The 22,286-nt window shown below is 33.6% G+C and overlaps 1 protein-coding gene across 1 annotated transcript; it reads left to right on the top strand.

The window, feature by feature from the left end:
- The first annotated feature begins 17,210 nt into the window (after positions 1-17,210).
- On the top strand, positions 17,211-17,738 carry LOC134364519 (hepatoma-derived growth factor-related protein 3-like). The gene has a single exon (XM_063080412.1). It carries the CDS (start codon positions 17,211-17,213, stop codon positions 17,736-17,738), a length of 528 nt encoding a protein of 175 aa, XP_062936482.1.
- Positions 17,739-22,286: the final 4,548 nt, after the last annotated feature.

Raw genomic sequence — 22,286 nt, 5'->3', positions numbered from 1 at the left:
CACTCTTTTTTATGGCAGAGTAGTATTTTATTGTGTTTATATACCTCATTTTCTTTATTCACTATCTGGTGATGGACACTTAGGTTGATTTCATATCTTGGCTATTGTGAATAGTGCCACAATAAACATGGGTGTGCATCTATCTCCTCAACATACTGAGTTCATTTCCTCTCTATATATATCCAGCAGCGAGATTGCTGGATCATATGGGAGTTCTATTTTTATTTTTATTTTTTTTGAGGAACCGCCATACTGTTTTTCATAGTGGCTGTACTAGTTTACATTCTCAGCAGCAGCAGAGTGAGGACCAGAACAAGGACACCTGCTATATAACAGTTATTATTTTGGAAAATTCAAACCGATTTAATGACAAACATCAAAAATAAGAAAGAAGAGAAGAAATAAAATAGATGATATCATCTAGCTAGAAAAACTAAAGGGAATCAATCGAAAAATTAGAATTATTGAGAGTTTAGCTAAGTGACCAGATTCAAAACAAATATACAAAAATAAATAACATTACCACAGATAAGCAAAAACATATTAGAGCCTGTAATGGAATAAATTCTGCTTAAGCAGCTTCTATAAAAATAAAATCCCTAGGAATAGCCTTAATAAATGTCTAGGGATCTACCTAAAGAAACTTTAAATGTTACTGAGAGCCATAAAAAACTTGGATAAATAAAGAAACATACTGTGATGCACACTGGCAAAATTCATTGTTATCAATGATGATGTTAAATACTCCAATCAATTAACAGATTGATTAATGGGAGAGAATTAATATCCAAGAAACAGACCTAAGTATCCAATTTCACATACCATGGATGTTATTGTGGGATATTGTGGAGTATTATTGTGGAAGGGAGTATGTATGGAGGTTGAGATAATACACTTTGGAATAACACAGGCATGGACTCAAATCCCACATCTGCTAAGCTCGCTGTTGTTTCACCACAGTTGTAATGTGGGGATAGTAAGTCCCACCTCATGGAGTGGGTCTGAGGATTAAATGGCACATGATATGTAGTCAAATGATAGAGTTAATTAATATTATTTCATCTTTAAATACTTTTAAAATGAGGCATCCTGATTTTTTCCTAACGTGAGTATATAATACTTAACATTTTAAAAGTTTTCTTAAATCTGCATTTATATAATTATTAAAGATAAAGAAAATATAATAACATTCAACTCCTATGGAATATAAGAAAATTAGTGTAATATTTTCCTGTCCCCACAATTCATTCCATCATTAATTATCATGAACTTTATCATTTTCACCTGGGTTCTGGAAGCATCTTAGAAGGGTATCTTAAGCTGGGTATTTCTATGATTCAATTTTCAATTATGTGCAACATTGAGTTTATGATTTATTATACTTACTGTGATTTATGAGAGATTTTTCCCCTACCAGACTTTACCTTACCAGTTTTATTGTGTTGTGAAACTAGCAAAATTAAAATTGTGTTGTAATGGTACAAAATCAGACAGTAGATTTGTGATACCATAGACGGCCCTGAAACAGAATTTAGCGTTTAGAAGAATTGGATATATGATAAAAATTGCTATTATTGTCAGTAGGAAAAAATACTATATAGCAAAATTTTCTGGGATTAAAAAAATTAGATCCTAATTCCTACCACATAACAAAATAAATTTCAAATTAATCTAAGGTTAAACCCATTACAATTTTTAAGTCAGTTGCCTCATTTGTAGTTTTCATACAGGCCTTCTTTCTCTTAACCTGTACCCTTCTTGTAATAGTCTGCTTTATTTTATTTATTTATTTATTTTATTTATATATACAATGTAGTTGATTTTCATGTTCCTTTACCAATTCCCACCCTAAATGTGACTGATCTTATCTAGTCTGCTTTATTTTAAAAGGGCAATATCTTTTATCTTGTTGAGAACTTCAAGTATACAATTAATTTTTTTTTTCTTGCAGTAAATCTTTTACTTGCAGTAAAAAGTGACTTTTATTTTGAAGCGTACTGTCACTTAACCTGCTTTTCTTGTGCTATAGAGTAATTTCATAGGCCCAGGACACTTTTTCTCTCTTTCATTATCCTTGCAGAGAATGTAATAATTATTTTGTTGTAGCAAAGTTTCCTTGCTTTGAAGAAGGCTTCTAGGATCTTTTTATGGCACATACTCCAGTGCCCATTCTAACTTCTATTTTATTTATTTTGTTTTCTTTTCTCTTTGCTTTGTGTACTGTAGATGCTCACTGAGTTTCTCTTATTTCATTATTCCATTTAATATTTAGAGGATTCTACTAATTTGCATTTCCTTGGCTCCCCAAATTGGGATTTTGATTTATGTAACTCATGTAACTGTTTTGTCAAATAACAACTGGAAATGCAGGCAAATTTGCTGACACTCTTAGCATTTGAGTTGTCGAAGATAGCAGTGTTATCCCAAGATTACCCAAGAATTCTGTGGTTAAATTATTGCTCCATTGGAATGCACTATTCATTTTATTTAATTGCAGCATGTAACTTGCCCACGATCGAGTAGATCTATTATGAACCTTGACATTTGTTTAACAATTCCCCTTTCTGGTTTATGATATGCTATTCAGTAATTTCAGCAGTGTTAGAAAATTCTAGAAACAATTCTTGAGGTAAAATTAATTGTGACTTACTATGAATAAAAATGGCCTATTTATAGTAAGATGGCTTCTAGGAGAATGATAGATGAGGTTGATGCAATTATTGTTAAAAAAATAATAAATCAGGGATCAGATAATAACCACTGATAATGAAGTCCAATACACTGAAATATTAAGCTTTCTCTGTTGTGTAAAAATGATGTTTATACCCTTTTCTTAAAAAAAAGAAAATAAATCTTGTAATAAAATCACTGTTTACTTTTCTTACTTTTCCTTTTCCTGTAATTGCCAAAAGGGTTCAGTTGTTAGTAACACCTTCATTTATTTTTAAACCGTGTGAGAAAGTGTTTTGGAGAGATGAGTATTTTTTTCTTCTTCAAATACTATTGTAATAAACTTTATTGATGTGCTAATTTTCTGCTTATCTAAATTTTCTTCATGTTATAAGAATGGCTAGATAATCAGCATTATACCATAGCAATACCCCACAATATCCCCTAACAACATACATGGGAATGTGAAATTGGATGCTTAGGTCCTGTTTCTGAGATATCAGTTCTGTCCCACTGATCAATCTGTTAATTATAGATTGGAGTAAATTTTAATATCAGCATTAATAACAATGAATTTTTCCAATGTGGAGTACAGTAAGTTTCTTCATTTATCCAAGTTAAACCATATCCCTTAGGTTTTTCTGGTTAGCTGCTTATTGAAGATTTTTTAAAGGAAATAAAATGCAGTCATAGCATTGAGTCACTAATATGCACAAACCACAGTTTTTTAAGATCGTAATTTTAATTCATTGGATACAAAGATCTGAATTCAGAGTTCCACAGTATTAAAATTTTATTTAGCTTGTTAAATCTATAGCAACCCATTCAGATATTCTGAGATGGCGAAGTCAAGGAACTTTTCGTGATATGATGTTTAGTAAAGAAAAATTAATTAAAGTGGGTACTGGTTTGTTAATCTGTAAGAATGTGTGAATTTCTCTGCTTCACGTTTCCAATTCCAAATTGGGTTAGGTGGGACTACAATAATTTTAATAAATATTCTCTTGAAATGAGAAGGAATTTTCAACATGACCCACGAATGTCAATAAGCTTGTCATGGCTACTCCACATCTGAGATGATCCATAAGTTTATATTTGAGAGGTTGCCACCAGGCAAAGTTTTCTGAAGTCATTGATTTTCATGTAACAATATTGCTTGAATATCTGTGTGGTTTCTTCCTGTACATTACTTTGCAGGTTTGTGCAGTTCCCATAGGGGACAAAGCACAAGCTATATCCTTGTTTCGCAGACAGAAAACTAGTTTTACAGAGAATTGCTTTGTTCAGAATTACTCAGCCCAGTGGTACAGCTAAGAGTAGAATCTGTTCATATGATTAAAGGATACAAGTCATGCTTTATTTCTTTCTATCACTAATTTCTATTCTAATCAGTTAGCTCAGCTACACAGTCAGTCTAATGTGGATGACATGGCTAAAAATTCAAACCTAACCATTTTGGTGTCCTGAGCTCTTTTGGCCTATGTTCAATCTTGTAGAAATAGCATATGGTACAAGTGTCAAATATTACCATCCCCATGCCAGTCGTGGCTGATGATTCATCCCTTATATAGAGCCACCAATAATAAAAACTCTCCAAATATAACCTCAGAAATTTTTGAAAATCACAGATTTTCCAGGAGAAACAAATCAAAGTCAGCCAAAGAGCAGGGACACAGCAATACGACATCTGAGCTGGCCTCAGTGGGTTGGAGACTCTAGGATACAGAAAGCAAATCCAGTGATTATGCTTGCCTCCTTTGTAGGTCCCTTTTAAGAACATCTCCTTGTCCCTCTCTTTTTATGTCTTTACTAAATGTTTTTTTTTTTTTTTTTTGACCCGTAAGGGGATCGCAACCCTCGGCATGGTGTGTTCTGCACCACGCTCAGCCAGTGAGCGCACCAGCCATCCCTATATAGGATCCAAACCCGCGGCCTCAGGGCTACCAGCATCGCACTCTCCTGAGTGAGCCATGGGACCGGCCCTTTACTAAATGTTTTAATTTACATTCAGAACTGATTTTTCCTCCCATCCTGAGATGTTAACTAACATAACTATTTATGTGAATTTTCTTTGTTTGCTGACCACAGTGGAATGAAACTAGGAATCAATAGCAGAAAGAAAATTGGAAAATTCACAAGTCCATGGAAACTAAACAACACACTCTGAATAACCACTTGGTCTAAAAAAGAAGTCAAAAAGGAAATTAGAAAATACTTTGAGACAAATGAAAATGAAAACACAACATACCAAAACTTATGGGATGCAGCAAAAGCAGTACTAATATGGCAGTTCATAGAAAAAAACACTCACATTAAAAAGAAAAACGATCTCAAATAAACAACCTAACAACAAATCAAGGAACTAGACAAAGAAGAACAAACTAAGCACAAAGTTACCAAGTGGAACAAAATAATAAAAGATTAGAGCAGACAGAAAGGAAATAGAAAATAGAAAAACAATTGGGAAAATCAATGAAACTAAGAGTTGGTTTTTTGAAAAGATAAAGATGAAAAACAGTTAGTTGGACTAACTAAAATAATCAAACAAACAAACAAACAAATAAATAAATAAGACTTAAAATCAGAAACTAAAGAAGAGATATTACAAATGGTGCCACAAAAATATAAAGGAAATTTAGAAGCACTATGAACAATTATATGCCAACAAATTGGATAACATAAAAGAGATGGATAAATTCCTAGAAACATACAACCTGCCAAGGCTAAATCATGAAGAAATAGAAAGTCTAAACAGACTTATAGTTAGTATGGAGATTAAGTAAGTATCAAAAACCTCTCAACAAAGAAAAGCCCAGGATGAGATGACCTCACTGGTGAATTCTCCTAAACATCTAAGGAATAATTAGTGCCACTCCTTCTCGAACTCTTCCAAAACCTTGAAGAAGAGAGAACAATGCCAAACTAATTTTTGGAGAGCAGCATTAACCTCATACAAAAGCCAGATAAGGACACTACAAGAAAAGAAAATTTCAGGCCAATATCTCTGATCAACATAGATGTAAAAATCCTCAGCAAAATACTAGCAAACTGAATTCAACAACACATTGAATGGATCATATACTGTGACCAAGTAAGGTTTATCTCTGGGAAGCAAGGATGGTACAATGCATGCAAATCAGCTAATGTGAGACATCACAATGAACAGAATAAAGGACAAAAATCACATAATCATCTTGACAGATGCAGAAAAAGCATTTGACAAAATCCAGCACTGTTTCATGATGAAAACTCTCAACAAACTAGGAATAGAAGGAAATGACCTCAACATATTAAACTCCATATATGAAAAGTCCACAGCTAGCATCATGCTCACTGGTAAAAAACTAAAAGTTTTTATTCTAAGATAAAGCCCAAGGCAAGGATGCACACTCTGCCTATTTCTACTCAACATAATTCAGGAAGTCCTAGCCAGAATAATTAGACAAGAGAATGAAATAAAAGACACCCAAATTGAAAAGGAAAAAGTAAAATTGTCCCTGTTTGTAGATGACATGATCTCATGTGAAAGAAAACTTTGGAAACTCCATTGAAGAACTGTTTCAACTAATAAATGAATTCAGTAGAATTGCAAAATCATGATACAAAATAAACATACAAAAATCAGTTGTGGTTCTATACACTAACAATGAGCCATATAAAAAGGAAATTAGAAAAACTATCCCATTTGCAATAGCAATAAAAAGAATAGAATATTTAGATATAAAACCTAACCAAAGAGGTGAAAGACTTGTATACTAAAAACTACAAAACACTGATGAAAGACGTTAAACAAGACACAAACAAATGGAAAGATATTCCATGTTCACAAATTGGAAGACAGTATTGTTAAAACTACATACTGCCCAAAGCAATCTACAGATTAGTGCAATCCCTATCAAAATTTCAATGACACTTTTTACAGAAATAGATAAAACAATTCTAAAATCCATGTGACCCACAAAAGACCCAGAATATCAATCTTGAGAAGCTGGAAGCATCACATTTCCTCATTTCAAGATGTATAACAAAGATACAGTAATCAAAACGGGATGGTATTGGCATAAAGACAGACATACAGACCAATGGAACAGAATAGAGAGGGCAGAAATAAATCTACTCATATACCGTCAACCGATTTTTGGCAGAGGTTCCAGAAATACATAATAGAAAACAAGATAGTCTCTCAACAAATGGTGCTGGGAAAATTGGACGTCCACATGCAAAAGAATGAAATTAGACCCCTATATTACACCATACACAAAAATCAATTTGATGAATTAAAAACTTGTACATAAGACCTGAAACTGCAAAACTCCTACAAAAAAAAACGTAGGAGAAAAAGCTTCATGACATGGGCTTTGGCAATGGTTTCATGGATATGACACTAAAAGCACAAGCAACAAAAAGAAAAATAATTTGGACTACATCAAACTAAAAAGCTTCTGAAATGGGGAGGGGGAGCTGGGTAAGGGAGGAATTGGTAAAGGGCCATGAAAAACAATTACATCTTATAATGCTGAGTACACTAATTATCCTGATTTGAGCATCACATATTGCACACAAGTATTGATATTCAGCTCTGTATCCCATAAATATGCACAACCTATGTTTCAATTAAAAATTAAATAAATAAAGTAAAAGTTAAAAAAAAAAAAAAAACGCTTTTACACAGCAAAGGAAACAACCGACGGGGGGAAAATGCAAGCTATAGAATAGAAGAAAATATTTGCAAACCATGTATCTGATAAGGAATTAATAACCAAAATATAAAAAAATCCTACAACTCTATAGTAAAAAAACTAATAACCTGATTAAAAAATGGGCTAAGGACTTGAATGGACATATCTCCAAGGAAGACATGGAAATGGCCAACGAGAATAGGAAAAAATGCTCAATGTCACTAATAATCAGAGAATGCAAATCAAAACGACAATGAGATGTCACCTCATGTCTGTCTGGATAACTCATTAAAAAACCAATAGACAACAAGTGTTGGTGAGATTGTGGAGAAAAGGGAACCCTTGCACACTGTTGGTGGGAATGCAAAATGGTGCAGCACTGTGGGAAACAGTAGGGAGGTTCCTCAAAAAATTAAAAGTAGAACTACAATGTGATCTAGCAATCCCACTTCTAGGTATTTATCAGAAAGGACTGAAATCAATATCTTGAGGAGGTATTAGCACTCCTATGTTTATGTGAGTACTATTCACAATAGCCCAGATGTGGAAACAACCTAAATGCCCATGGACAGATGAATGGATAAAGAAAATGTGGTATGTACATATTACGGAATGTTACTCAACCTTAAATAAGAAGGAAATTCTAACACATGCATAACATGGATGAGCCTTGAGGACATTGTGCTAAGTGGAATAAATCAGACACAGATAAATATTGCTTGATTCCACTTCAGTCAAGCAAGATGAGTAAGTTCTAGAGATCAGTTGAACAACATTGTGTCTATAGTCAACAATAACGTATTGTACACAAAAATTTAAGAGGGTAGATCTCATGTTGAGTGCTCTTAACCTAATGAAATAAACTTAAAAATTAAACAAAATAAAATAGAAAAGGAAAGCAGGTGGGCTTTAGGTAGAGCAAGCACGTAAATAGATCATGAAGGTACTCTTCATAACCTTATAGAGAAATCTGTCAGGAAATATATACTGTCTTTCAGATTTATTTTTATGATAACCCCTGAGCTACAGATTATAATTTTCATTTCCTTATTTATGCTTTTTCATGTTTTTAATTTTTTAAGGTGCAATTGTCTTACATTTTATTTTGTTTTATTTTTTATTTTATCATTTCACAATGTAAACATTTTTTGTGGCCTTTACCTGTTTCTCCCTAACTCTCCCTTTCCCACCTCTGGTAGCCAGATCTTTTAATTGCACTTTCCTCTGTTTTTTGACCCTGTGTACAAGTACCTAACCTGTTTAACCTCAATAAAAACTTTGTCCACAGATGTTTACATGGAACTTCAAATTTGATATGCCTAAAAAATTCAGAATGAGCAGAGAAAAATCTACTGACACAAAAATAATAATTTCTTATGTTGTAAAGCTGGAAAAGTTTGGCCAATTCTTCTCTCATTCTTTACTTGATCTTAAAGATGTCAAACAATGTTGGTATCACACTCCTTTAAGTAGAAAAGAAAAATATAGGAGATATGGTTTTATTACCACAAATTAGGATTGAACTCAACTGACAGCTGGTCCTGCTAGGTATCTAATTACTGTCATAACCTACTATAGCCCACAATCAACTACTCCTCATCCAAAGTAATTATTTGTAACAGATGTTCTATGAAGTTTAATTGGTTTATATCTAATAACTGTATAAGAGATCAACTCAGAGACTTGCCTATGGGTTAATTCTATAAGTAATTTACCTTACAGAGCTCACCAGAAAGTTACATTTCTCACAATTGCTAATGTCTTTTACAAAAAAAAATTCAGGAAAAAAAATCACAACCATGTTCTCTTTGAAAGAAGAATGGGGCCACCATTCCCCCCCCCCTTTGAGTGAGAATGAATCTAGAGTTGTTTTTTCAATCCATGCTGTCTCTATCCGTTGGTCCTCCATCAACTTCTTTGATCCACTTCCTGTGAAGGTACCGTGGCTTTTTCTTAGGACGAGAATCTTATTTAGGCTCCTCAGTTTTCAATAACAAAACATGTAGGTCTTTTTTTATTTTTATTTTTTGAAACACAGAACATGGGCATTTTAATCTCTTAAGACAGACTGTAACACAATGTGCTGCCCAGAGCTTACAAACAAACCAATGTTAAATAATACTCATATAGGTAGGTGTCTAAAACAATTAAGTTCATCCCTTCCTCTAGAGAGACTAAACTTTCTCTTGGATGAAACTAGGCTGTTTATGACTAGGGAGCATTATTTTGAGCTCTAGGAGGATAGTTTCTCATTTAATAACCATTTGTCCTGAAATCCTTAACTTCAGTTGAAAGGTATAGAGTAGCAGCTGTATGACACTTACCTTGATGTTTCTTATAGGTATGTAAATAATGCTGTACCCCACATCACTCTGTGTTCTCCTCAGGACATTCACGGGAGAAATTTCTTTGTGTATCCCTGCTTTGCATGAGTGAGTAATACATGTTTATCTTGTAGGTACTTGGGCCAGTATCTGATCGTATTTATCTTTTTTTTTTTCTTTGTAACCAGCCTATCAGCTGGATAGGAAGGTCTGAAATAAATTGATAGCCCATTTCCAGGAAATGAATACGACCATGGAATGTATGTTTGTGTACTTGTTCCATCTTTAAGCAGAGAGGTAGAATAGGATATTGACCAGGAAGGTGGTCTCTGAAGCTGAAAACCTTGGCTTCAGTTGACAGTGGGTAACCTTGCCACTGCTACCTTGGATAACTTAATTCCTCAGCTTTTTGTGTCTCAACTTCCTTATCTGTACAAGGCAGATAACAGCGTCATCTTTTCCATTGGTTTGTTGTCAGAATTAAATGAGCACCACATATAAAACAATTACAATAGTTTATGGTACACGTAATTCTCCATGCAGGTTAGGCATTATTTTTGCTTTCCTACCATTGTTCTCAATTTTCTTTTATTTTATCAAATTATATATGTATTTTTATGACAATGTACTTCCGGAGACTCTTTTAGTTGAAGGTATCAGAAACACATCTTAAATTGTAATAAGTGAAAAAGACTAAAAACAAAATTCTAAGAATGTACTTGCTTCAGGCATAGCAGGACCCAGGAGTTCAAACAATGTCATTGTTTCTCATATATGGTTAGACCTGGTCTCTTTTAAATGGAGTCAAAACTCATCTCCTGTCCTTTTATCACAGTCACTCCATCCTATGGGTTTACATGGAGGCAAATTGAATTAAAGTACCTTGACTCCACCATCTTTAACTAGAGATTCCTTATTAAAAACCACACAAAAGAAAATGAACAAACAAATAAAATCTCTTGTACTACAGACTGTTCAGGATATTCAAAACCTTTTGGGAATGATTAAGTATATGTTACTAAAAAAAAATGTGGTATTTACCAGTGGTTTCAAATTTTGACTCTCTTTGTGAATATGACTTTCAGTGTGTACAAATTTGTTTTGCTAGAAGTATAAGCATTATTTTGCCTCTATCGTCAGAGAAATTTTCAGCCTCAGAGTTGGACAATTCCTTAACAACCCAGCCTGTGTTTGCAAAGAGAGGGTTCCACAGTCAACAGAGTTCAATTATGTGGTTATCAAGTCATGTTTGTAACAGAATTCAATTATGTGGTTATCAAGTCATTTTTGTAATCAGTAGTAACTATGACCTACAGACATATAAGCGAGGGCCAAGGTCACTAAGTGTCTTCTTCTGTGTCAACTAAGAACAATTAGTAATGCCTGCGTGGCACTGTAGTGAGAAGGATTCTGAGACTGCACTGGGCTAGGCAGGAAGGAGCACCCTGATATTATCAGTAAATGAGTTGCCAGGTATATGTCATCCCTAGTGTATGCTGTCTGTTTTTTTTTTTTTTTTTTTTTTTTTTTATGCTGTCTGTTCTAAAGAGCTATGGAATATATCTGAAGGAGCCACACACAGTTCTCATATTCCTATGTAAAACAATCCTAAGATGTTCATAATCTGTGTCATATATAAAAACCTGGAGATAGTTTGCCATCCTTCTTGGTAGAATGATTAGTAATTAGAATTGCCACGTAGAAATTCTACTTTAATACAAATGTTACTATTTAAATTTATTTTCTTTGCTTCTCTAGGTTAAAAACAATTTAATAAAGAGAATTGCTTTGTTCAAAACAATTCAAAATAGAAAATCATTACGTTTCCCAGATAATTAGAACTTGACACATACTAATATAAAAAGTTTGAATAGAGGTAGATAATTATCTGTTTTGAAGATAATTTTTCAAAATCAATTCAAAATACCCTTTTAAAATTACATTCTATCAGTAGATACAGATTGAATATTCTAATGCAGTTGTAATAAAAATATCAGATAACATAAACATAGCTATTTCACAATATGCATTTTAGGTTATATTCCAGATTAATATGCTTTGACTATATAAAAATTGTTAAGGTGGTCACAAATCTTCAATTTTTAAAGGTAAGACCACTTGAAAATATTTTCACCTAAATTTCCATAAGTACAATCCATCCTCCCCATTTCTCCAAATATTTTAATATGAAAATTTTATATTGTGAGTAAACTTCCACATACCCAATACCTAGATACTGGCATTAACATTTCCCTGTACTGGCTTTATCTCATGTCATTTATAAATCATTTCTCTATCCATTCATAAACCCACCCTTTTGTCTTTTGATGCCTTTCAAAGTAAGTTGTAGAGCATAGTCATTTGGAATATAGTAGGAAGGTTTTTCAAAAATATAAAAATAGAACTACCATATGATCCAGCAATCTCACTAAAGGAGATATATAATCAAAAGAAGTGAAGTAAATATGTTAAAGAGATATCTGCACTCCCATGTTCATTGCAGCATCATTTACAATAGCCAAGATATGGAATCAATCTAAGTGTCCAACAGATAAATGGATAAAGGAAATGTGGTATATAAGTGTACTTCAAAAAGTTCATGGAAAGATTCATATCTTTTAATTATATTTTTCCATGATCTTTTTGAAGTACCTCTGTATGTACACAATGGAATACTATTCAGCCATAAAAAAAGAAGGAAATCCTACGATTCATAGCAACATGGATAAGCCTGGAGTACATTATGTTAAGTGAAATAGGTCAGGCACAGAGGAATAAATACCGCATGATTTCACTTATATGTAGAATCTAAAAGGTCAAACTTATAGAAGCAGAGAGTAGAGTGGTGATTACCAGGGGCTGGCTGCATGATGAGGATTTGGGAAATGTTGGTCAAAGGATACAAAACTTCGGTTAGACAGAAGGAGGAATTTCAAGAGCTCTATTGTACAACATGATGACTATAGTTAATAACAATGTATTGTATACTGGAAAATTGCTGAGAGTAGATTTTAAATATTCTCACCACGAAAAATTGATAAGCATGTAAGTAAAGCATATGTTAATTAGCATGATTTAGCCATTCCACAGTGTATACATATTTCAAGACATCGTGTTGCACACCATAAAGATGAGGTATTTCAAAAAGTTCATGGAAAAATGAATTAAAAGATAACATGAATCCTTCCATAAACTTTTTGAAAGCCCCTCATATATACAATTTTTATTTGTCTATTTAAAATAATAATAATAAAACACTTCAATGGGTGGATTTTGAAAAAAGCAGATTACCATCCGTAATGTGGATAGGCCTCACCCAATCAGTTGAAGGCTTCACCAAGACAAAGACTGATCTCCCCTTCCGCCCGTGGATTGCATTTGGACTCAGACTGCAGCGCTTCCTTGGGTCTCCAGGCTTCTGAGCCACCCAGCGGATTTTGGACTCTCATCTTCACAGTCACGTCACTCTGATTCTCTCACAAGAGTACTGTGGAGTTTTCCAGGGGATACATGGTATATGATGTAGCGACAGATTTAACACAGAAGCATTTATGGGAATCCAGCTGTCTTTTATTGAGCCAGATATAAAAGGAGCTTTCAAAAATCTAAACAATGTTACACTTAACTTTTTTGCTGTTTAGGAAAATATAATTACTTTTATAAAAATAGGGTACCTATATTAACATGCATTCATTATTTTTATGCTGAAATGAATGTATAAATATTTTACAAAACAAAAAACAAAAAAACTAAATTAAGTTGTAGACATCAGTATACTTCCCGCTAAATACTTCCGCACGCATTCTATAATGTTCAATATTTGTTTACTGGTTTCTTTTCTTTTGAGGAAAAATTTACATGAAATAAAATGTATAACTCTCACATGTGCCATATGATGAGGAGTGCAAATTCTTTCACCCATGTCATCCCAAATCCTATCATGATAGAGAACATTACCACCACCCAGAAGGCTTTGCCATCATGGACTTACCCATTCTCCCAGAGGCAACCACTTTTCTGTTATTTCGCCCTTTGAATTCGTTGTGCCTTTCTTCTATGTGGGATCACTCAGTATGTACTCTTTTGTGTAAAGCTTCTTTGACACAACATAATATTTTTGAAATTCATCCATGCTGTTTTGAGAATCACTAGGTTATTTTTATTTTTATTTTTAAAAAATGTTTTAAATACCGTTGTATTAATAGACCTGAGTTTGTTTATATATTTCTTTTTTTTCTTTTTTCTTTTTTTTTTTTTAATATATTTCTACCGATGGACACCTGTGCTGTTTCCAGTTTCTGGCTATTATGAACAATGTTGCTATAAATATTCTTGTGTAAGTCTTTTTATGGACGTATATTTTTATATCTTGGGAAAATAGCTAGGATTAGAAATGCTGGCTCATAGAGTGGGGGCATGTTGAGTTTTAGAAGAAACTGCCAGACCTTTTCTAAAGTGACTACCATTTTACACTTCTACCGACAATGCTTGAGAGTTCTGGATGCTTTATATTCTCACCGCTAGTGCTGTCAGGCTTTTTAATTTTAGCAATTCTGGCAGGTATTTAGTAGTATTTCCTTGCAGTTTCAATTTAATTTAATTTTCCTTAATGATGAGTACTTTTTCAGATGCAAATATGCCATGCATTTTTTTCTTTTTTGAAGTGTTATTTCAAATCTTTTGCCCTTTTGGGGGAAGTTTTTGTCTTTGTATGATTGAGTTGTTAGAGTATTTTATAAATCCTAGGTACCTGTATATTGTTCAATGTATGTTTTGAGAATATTTTCTTCTAGTCTGTGGCTTGCCTGCTCACATTTTCAAACCATTAAGTATGATGTTTGCTGCTGTTTTTTTATAGACACCCTTTATCAGATTAAGAAAATTCCCTTTATTCCTAGTTTGCTGAAAGTTTTCATTATCAGTGGTTGTTGAATTATGTGAAATTTTTTTTCTGTTTCTTTTTTCTCTACTGAAATGATTATCCATTATAGCGTTAATGTGGTGAGTTACAGTAATTGAGTTTTGAATGCTAAACCAGACTTATGATCCTGGGAAAACCTGCTTGGTCATGACGTGTTGTTCTTTTCATAAACCACTCTATTGAATTTGTTTTATTTCCTTGAGGAATTTTATGTCTGTGTTCATGAGGGAAATTGGTCTGTAATTTTCTATTTTTGTTACTTATTTATCAGATTCTGGTATTATGCTGGCCTCAAAACAACTTGGGAAGTGTTCCCTTCTCCTTTATATTCTGAAAGAGTTTGTATGGGATTGGTGTTATTTTTTTCTTTAAATATTTGGCATTGAACTCACCAAGGAGATGATCTGAGCATGCACGGATGAAATGTTCTTTGTGGACAGGTTTTTGATAACAAACATAGGGCAATTCAGATTTTTTTTTTTTTTTTTTGCTTTTGTGTCAATTTTGTAATAAGTATTTTTCAAGAACTTTATCCATTTCAACTAAATGTTGAATTTGGGACTTTTAAAATTAGATATATTATTGTTATTGATTTCTGTTTTAATTCTATGTGGTCAGAAAACATACTCAATATGATTTTACATTTTTTAGAATTTTTGAGACTTCATGTATGGCCCATGATAAGGTCTATCTTGGTGACTTTACTTCATACACTTGAAAAGAATATATATTCAACAGTTTGGGGGTGAGAGTTCTATCAATCTTAATTATGTCAACAGGGCTGATGGATTGTTCAAATCATATATGCTTTGACTGCTTTTTTTGTCTATTATTTCTGTCGATTTTTGCTTGATGTATTTCAAAACCCCGTTTCTAGGGACATACCCCTTTATGATCCTTTGTCTTTCTCATGAAATGACTCTATTATCATTATGAAATGATTCTTTTTGTCTCAAGTAATAACTTCTTTCTTGAAATATATTTTGTGTCATATCAATATACCCTCTCCAATGCTTACTGATTGGATATATCTATGTTCAGATTTGTTATTTAGACATATCTGCATTTTTATATATAAAGTATTGTAGACAGCACATGGTTGGCTTTTTGTTTTTAATCAATTCGGATAATCTTTGCCTTTTCATTAGCGTGTTTAGTCCATTAACATATGGTGTTTAGTCCATTAACATATGATGTAATTATTAATATGATTGGATTAGGTCTGTCATTTCATTATTTGTTTGTCCCATTGTGGTTTTTTCTTCTGTTCCTTCTTTCTTGCCTTCTTTTGGATTATTTGAATATTTTTGAGAAATCTATTTAAGCTATTGACTTTTAAGCTAAACCTCTTTGCAGTTTCAGGGGTTGCGTTAGGGATTATAATATACATCTTGACTTTTCGCAGTATACTTAGTTATTTTTGTATAACTTTATGTAAAATGTAGAAAATTTGCAACGATTTACTTTCCTGTCGTTTATGTTATATTTTTCATATGTATATATCTCCATATATTATAAACCTCAGAAGACAATGCTATAATTTTTGTCTTAAAAAATTAAGAGAAAAATTATATTTTAAATTTACACATATATTTACCATTTCTGATGTTTTCCATTCCTTCCTGATGATTCAAGTTTCCATCTGGTATAATTTTCCTTCAGCCTTTATAACTTTCTTTAGCATCTTTCATAGTGCAAGTCTGCTAACAACAAATTCTTTTAGTTTTCTATTATCTGAAAATGTCTTAATTTTGCTTTTATTCTTGAAGAATGTTTTCTCTGGATATAAAACTTTTGGTTAGTAACTATATATTTTCCTTTCAATACTTTAAAGATATTCCACCCTCATTCAAACTCCATTGTTACAAACAGAAGTAATAATTCAAATTGCTGTTCTCTTGTATGTTATCTGTCATTTTTCTCTGGCTACATTCAATTTTGTTTCTGTATTTGCTTTTCAGAAGGTTAACTAGTCACGATTTTTTTTTTTTTTTTTTTTGCATTTTTCTTGATTAGGGTTTGCTGAGCTTCTCAAATCTAAAATTTTATGTCTGTTGACAAATTTGGGAAACATGCAGCCATTATTTCTTTAAATATCTTCTCTGCAATATTTTCCCTCTTCGCTTCTGAGACTCAAATTACATGTGTGCTAGATCTTTTTGTATCTTCCCACAGGTCACTGAGGCATTTTTAAATAACTTGTAAAATGTTTTTTCTCCATATCGGATAATTTTAATTCATTTACAATTTCACTGTTTTTCTATCATCTTATTCTGTTTTTAGGCCCATTCTGTAAATTGTTTATTTCAGACATTTTATTTTTTATTTTTTAGAATTTCCTTTGCTTCTTTTGGTAGTTCCTATTTCTGTGAATTTTCCTGTCTTTTAGTCCATCACAATTATATTTTCCTTTATGTCATTGAGCATATATAAAGAGCCGCTTTAAAATTCCTGTCTGCTGCTTCCAAAATGTAGGGACACAGCGAGAAGTCAGCAGTCTACAGCCCAGAAGAGGGCCCTCCCCAGAACGCAACCATGCTGCCATTCTGATGTTAGACTTCCCAGCCTCTAGAACTAGGAGAAACAAACTTCTGTTGCTTATAAACTACCCAGTTTATGATTGACGAACTTCCAGAAGGAGCTGTGAAGCTTCCAGCAAACAAGTATCCTATCTACTTTTTTGGCACCCATGAAACTACATTTCTAAGTCCCAAAGACCTTTTTCTGCATAAGGAATACAAAGACAAGTTGGGAAAGCCAAACAAATGGAAAGGATTTAATGAAGGATTATGGGAAATAGAAAATAACTCAAAAGTAAAGTTTACCAGATACCAGGCAATTCAGCAGCAGTGCTCTTCAGAAACTGAGGGAGAAAGTGGTAATACTGCAGATGCAAACAGCAAGGAAGTAGGTGATAGAGTGGAAGATGGAAAAGGCAAAAGAAAGAATGAAAAAGCAGGCTCAAAATGGAAAAAGTCGTACACTTCAAAGAAATCCTCTAAACACTCCCAGAAATCTCCAGGAGAAAAAGATGGCAAAGACTGCAAAGAAAAGGAAAATAAAAGTAGCTCTGAGGGTGGAGATTCCAGCGATGACACAAGAAACACAACTGCAGACCTGCAGAAAAGCAGTGAAGGGACCTAACTACCATAAAGAATGCTGTATATCAAGAGAAATCACAAGAATGTTATATGTTGGGTTGTCTAATATTCTTGGATTTGATATGAACCAACACATAGTCCTTGTCATTGGCAGAACCCCAGTTTGTATGGACATTATTCACATTCCTCTCTGTTGCGTTTGGGGGAAAAAAGACATTTTAGCTTTTTTTAAGGTTATTGATTTAATTTCATGGTATTTGGTTGCATGAAGTTACCCTTAACCGCTAAGGCTTATCAAGATTTTTTCACAGACTTATATGTTTCTAGGATCCTTTTATTAAGGCAGTCATGATCATCATTTTCTTGCCTTTACCCCACCATCACCAAATACTCAGTTAAATATAAGTTAGTGTCTTTTTAGGTGACCTCTCAACATAATGCTTAAGGATGAAATTTTCTCTCTGACAGAACCCAGGAAATAATTCCCAGATACATTATGTTGGCATATTGAAGATGAAATTAAAATTGTCCTTTAGTTTTGAGGCCATGTGTAAAGTTTAACCATACTGTAAAATATCTATTCTGTATTAGAAATAGCTTGTTAACAACTTAAACTTCTCAAAATTTATATTGTTATGTATACAAACTGAGTTTCTATATGTGAAGTTAGTCCTTTTGTATTACTCCAAAATAAAGGCAATGATTTATTTTTTCCCAATGACAATACAATTTTGGATAATCACTCAAGGTGGGTACTTTACATTTTAAAGCTGGAATCAGCTGCAGCCCTATGGGAAACCAGACAAAGCATCGACTTTTAACTATAGACTTTTAAAATGAACTCTTTCTTTTGGAAGTAGAATTAGAATAGTTAATCTTCATCCACAAACCATCATTATGTGTACGTTATTGTTGCTATTGTGATAGTAAAGAATTTTATTTTTATGCCAGATTATAATGTGAGAATACATTTAGTCAGTTTGGGTTTTATCAATCCTCTTATGCATGTCCTTGGAAAATCTTTCACGTATTCAAGGTTTGTAGTTGAGGAGTTTACTGTAAAAAAAAAAAAAATCAAAACCCCCAAAATGTATTGTTTTTACAGAATAAATTTATTGGATGTGTAAACTAAATATATAAATAAATAAATAAAGTTCCCATCTACTGTTTTCTCACCAGGATCATCTTAGAGGCATTTTATATGGGCTGTATTTTCTTTTGAGAGTAGGTTACAGTTTGTTGTTTATTTATAAGTCAAAAAATTGTGGATTGCATTCTCTATATTGTGAATTTTATATTGTGGAGACTCTGAATTTTATTATATTCTTCCAAAAATGATTTTTTCAAATGCAGGGAAGTGACTTGGTTGGACTGAAACTGCAAATTCTGTCTCTTGGTCAGAAGTCTAAATCTCAGGTTCATTTTGCTTTAATTAAAGTGTTTAATGCTTGCATAATGCATGCATGGTTTAGCCATCAGCAGGTATTTGTACAGTTTATTTACAGAACTGGCTCCTCTTCTCTGGCTCTTTTCTTTCTGGGAATACCCCCTCACTACCTGGCAGCTGTGGTTTTCCTATATTGTGTCCTTTTGTTTTTTAAGCCAGAAATACTTCACATTTGCTTTAGAAGATGTGCCCTCCGTACAAGGCACAGACTGAGACCTAGCCGTAGGCTAGAAGCTCTGAAAATGGCACATAGTGCCAATTCTATGGGGGCTTATCAACCATTATCAGGCGTACAAACCCATATTTTTTAGACTACATTGTTGATGGGACAAAATCATTGTTTATAGGTGTTCTTTCTCATTTAATTATTTTTACTAATCTTTACAAGTTTAATCTAATTTGTTCAATGCTTCTCCAGACAAAGAAACTTAAATGGGAGTATTCTCCTAATGGTGGAAAAGAATAATATTTACTTTTCCGGACCATGATAATCATGCCTCATAGTAATATATTATTCCTAATTTTCGTCTCATGTTTGATAGGCCTTGATCCTAAAATTTTCCTGTAATAGAAAATACGTTTTTCGTATCTTATTTACTTCAGATCACACAGAGATCTTTGTGAATAGTTATGTGCATTTAGATGACAGTTAGCAAGAATTAAAGCCTATGACAATGCAAAAGAATGAGAAGCCATTAGCTCACTGCAGGTTCAAACACATCACTTGGGTCTCATTAATATGTTGTAGCTAGCTGAGCTTCTTTGCTATGGAAATCCCATTCTTATTGCAGGTTTTTCAACTGTAGCATGGAACATAGTAAGAATAATCATAGTGGCAGCTAACACTGAGTGCTTGCAATCTACCAGGCCTTGTGTAAGAGCTTTATATTTATTATTTCACTTAGTCCTCATAATTATTATCATTCTTAGGAAACTTAAGTAATGTACCAAGTGGAGCAAGACTTGAACCCAGAAAGTTTGCACTCAAAGTCTATGATCTTAACTATTTATTAATCCCAGTCAACATATGTTTTGCTATGACTTTCTATCCCTCTCAAATGCATTATCTGTCTGTCTGGTTCATTATTGTAGCACTTCTGAGAGCAACATCTTTGTCTTTTCTATGTTTATCTTCCATTTGGGGTTAATAACAGTGTCCTGCACATAGTGGGTACTCAGTAGATATGTAAATATGTGTTGAGTTGACTTGCTTGTGGTCTGTTATTTTGCTGTATCTGGTCTCCTGTTCTAATCTCTCACTGCACACCTACTTGTCCTTCATAATGTATTTCCATCACAATGTATAATTCTTTATTTATCTATGTGGTTGTTTATCTCTCCAATTACCCCATGTGTATTTTGTAAACCATTTTATCCCTGGTATTTAGCCCAATACCTGGTATGCAGGACACAATCAATAAATATATATTGAACTAATAGTTGTGGGGACATTATGTGATAGCATAGGGTGATGGAAGACTGTATCCTTAACAGAATCTAAGTTATGCTTTGGGTTTTATATGAGAATGTTATTAATTTATTCATATTAGAGTTTGAACTATGTCCACTAGCATAAGTATTTTACCTAATGGTGATCTTTTTCAAAAAGATTGTATTAGAAGTGATTAAGATCCCCCAAAGTTTCGGTTCATAAATGGATCTTTCACTTTCACAAAACATTAATTTATATGGGACATATTTTTAGATGTCACATAACATTTAACATGTTGCATTGTTTATTTGTTTACTCATTTGTGAACTCATTCAAAATCATTTTTTGAATTTTATTATATGCCAGACTTGTGCTAGATTCCAAAGCTATAAATATGAAAAAAATCAAATTCTCAAACTAATAACTATGCCTCCTAATTCACTATATTTCTTGTAAACCATTTCTCTCATTTTGGCTTTCATCTTGAATTCAATACCCTTTGACTAGGTTATTATCTCTTCTATAAAAACCAGATCTAAAAGACTGTTATTCCTTTCTTTCAAGTCATTGATAAAAATTGTTATGAAATCACAGTGCCCTGTCTTCAAGCATTGTTCTCAATGAATTCTGGTGAACACAGTTACAATGTCCAGCTGCTGGACATTGGCACAACTCACTGAGCATCAAGAAACATGCAGAACTTTTGACTTAATCCTCAGACATCATGAGAATCAGCACTGCTGAGTCTTTAGATGACAACTGGTGGCCTATTCATGGAGTGGGCTCCAACAGGAAACAGAACTCTAGCCGGCTGGTGATGTGCACGTACACACTGCGTGACCGATAATCTTTACTTGTAGTCTGTGGATGGAATTTTATAGGGAGAATGAAAGACCTTGCTCAGTGAGCTCCGTGCCGCCTGTGGCTGTGTTTGTTTGGCACACATATTAAACCATCTATTCCAAATAGGCCAGCCTACATTTCTGCTGGCAAGTGCTGGGTTTCTTTTCTAGGAAAGTGCTGGTAGTCCATGAATACACAATGAGCGCAGAATGCCAGTGTGCAAGGCTCTTTGGAAGAAAAGGAGTTTTGATAACACCCAAGAAGTGAAGCAAATTTAGTGAGAAAACTGGTGACTAGACTTTCTTCTCAAAATTTCACTACAGTTAAGCTGTGTAGAAATGTTTATTAAAAACTTTTATTCACTAAAGGACTCCATTAAGAAAGGGCAACAGATCTTAGTTTGTGTTTCTCCAAATGCAGATCATGAGATAAAGACTGAGTGGAAGTAGTTTATTTGGGAAGTGATCTTGGGTTAAAAGACAACAACAGTGATTGGGAGAAGGGAAGGGAGACAGAGAATGAAGGAGGCCCAATAAAATTTATAACACAACCGTGGCTCAGTTCGGAGGATCTTCTGAGAGACTGTATTGGACATGTCTCAGAACTGTCTTGCTGAGAACTGAGAAGATATTTATCCACCATCTCCTGCCCCACATTGTGTGGAGTTGCTTCTGAGGACATTAACTCCCTGGCACTTGTAGCCTGCACTGAGCAGGAGCTGAACACATTTCTGAGCCAGAGGTTTCCATGTAAAGAGACACAGAAGTTGTGGTAAAAAGTCACTGGCACAAGTAGGAAGCGTCTACCAGGCTACAGGTGATTGCTGGGCATATTAGTAGGGGAGCGACAGCATGTGGTACAGAAGGTAT

This window comes from Cynocephalus volans, chromosome 16 (genome assembly GCF_027409185.1).
Source record: "Cynocephalus volans isolate mCynVol1 chromosome 16, mCynVol1.pri, whole genome shotgun sequence".
NCBI lineage: Eukaryota > Metazoa > Chordata > Mammalia > Dermoptera > Cynocephalidae > Cynocephalus > Cynocephalus volans.
Note: the sequence above shows the minus strand (reverse complement) of the source record. Positions and strands in the feature narration are given on the sequence as shown.

Excerpts from the sequence above, each read along its gene's own strand:
- LOC134364519 (XM_063080412.1), top strand. The coding sequence starts at position 17,211 with ATGATTGACGAACTTCCAGAAGGAGCTGTGAAGCTTCCAGCAAACAAG.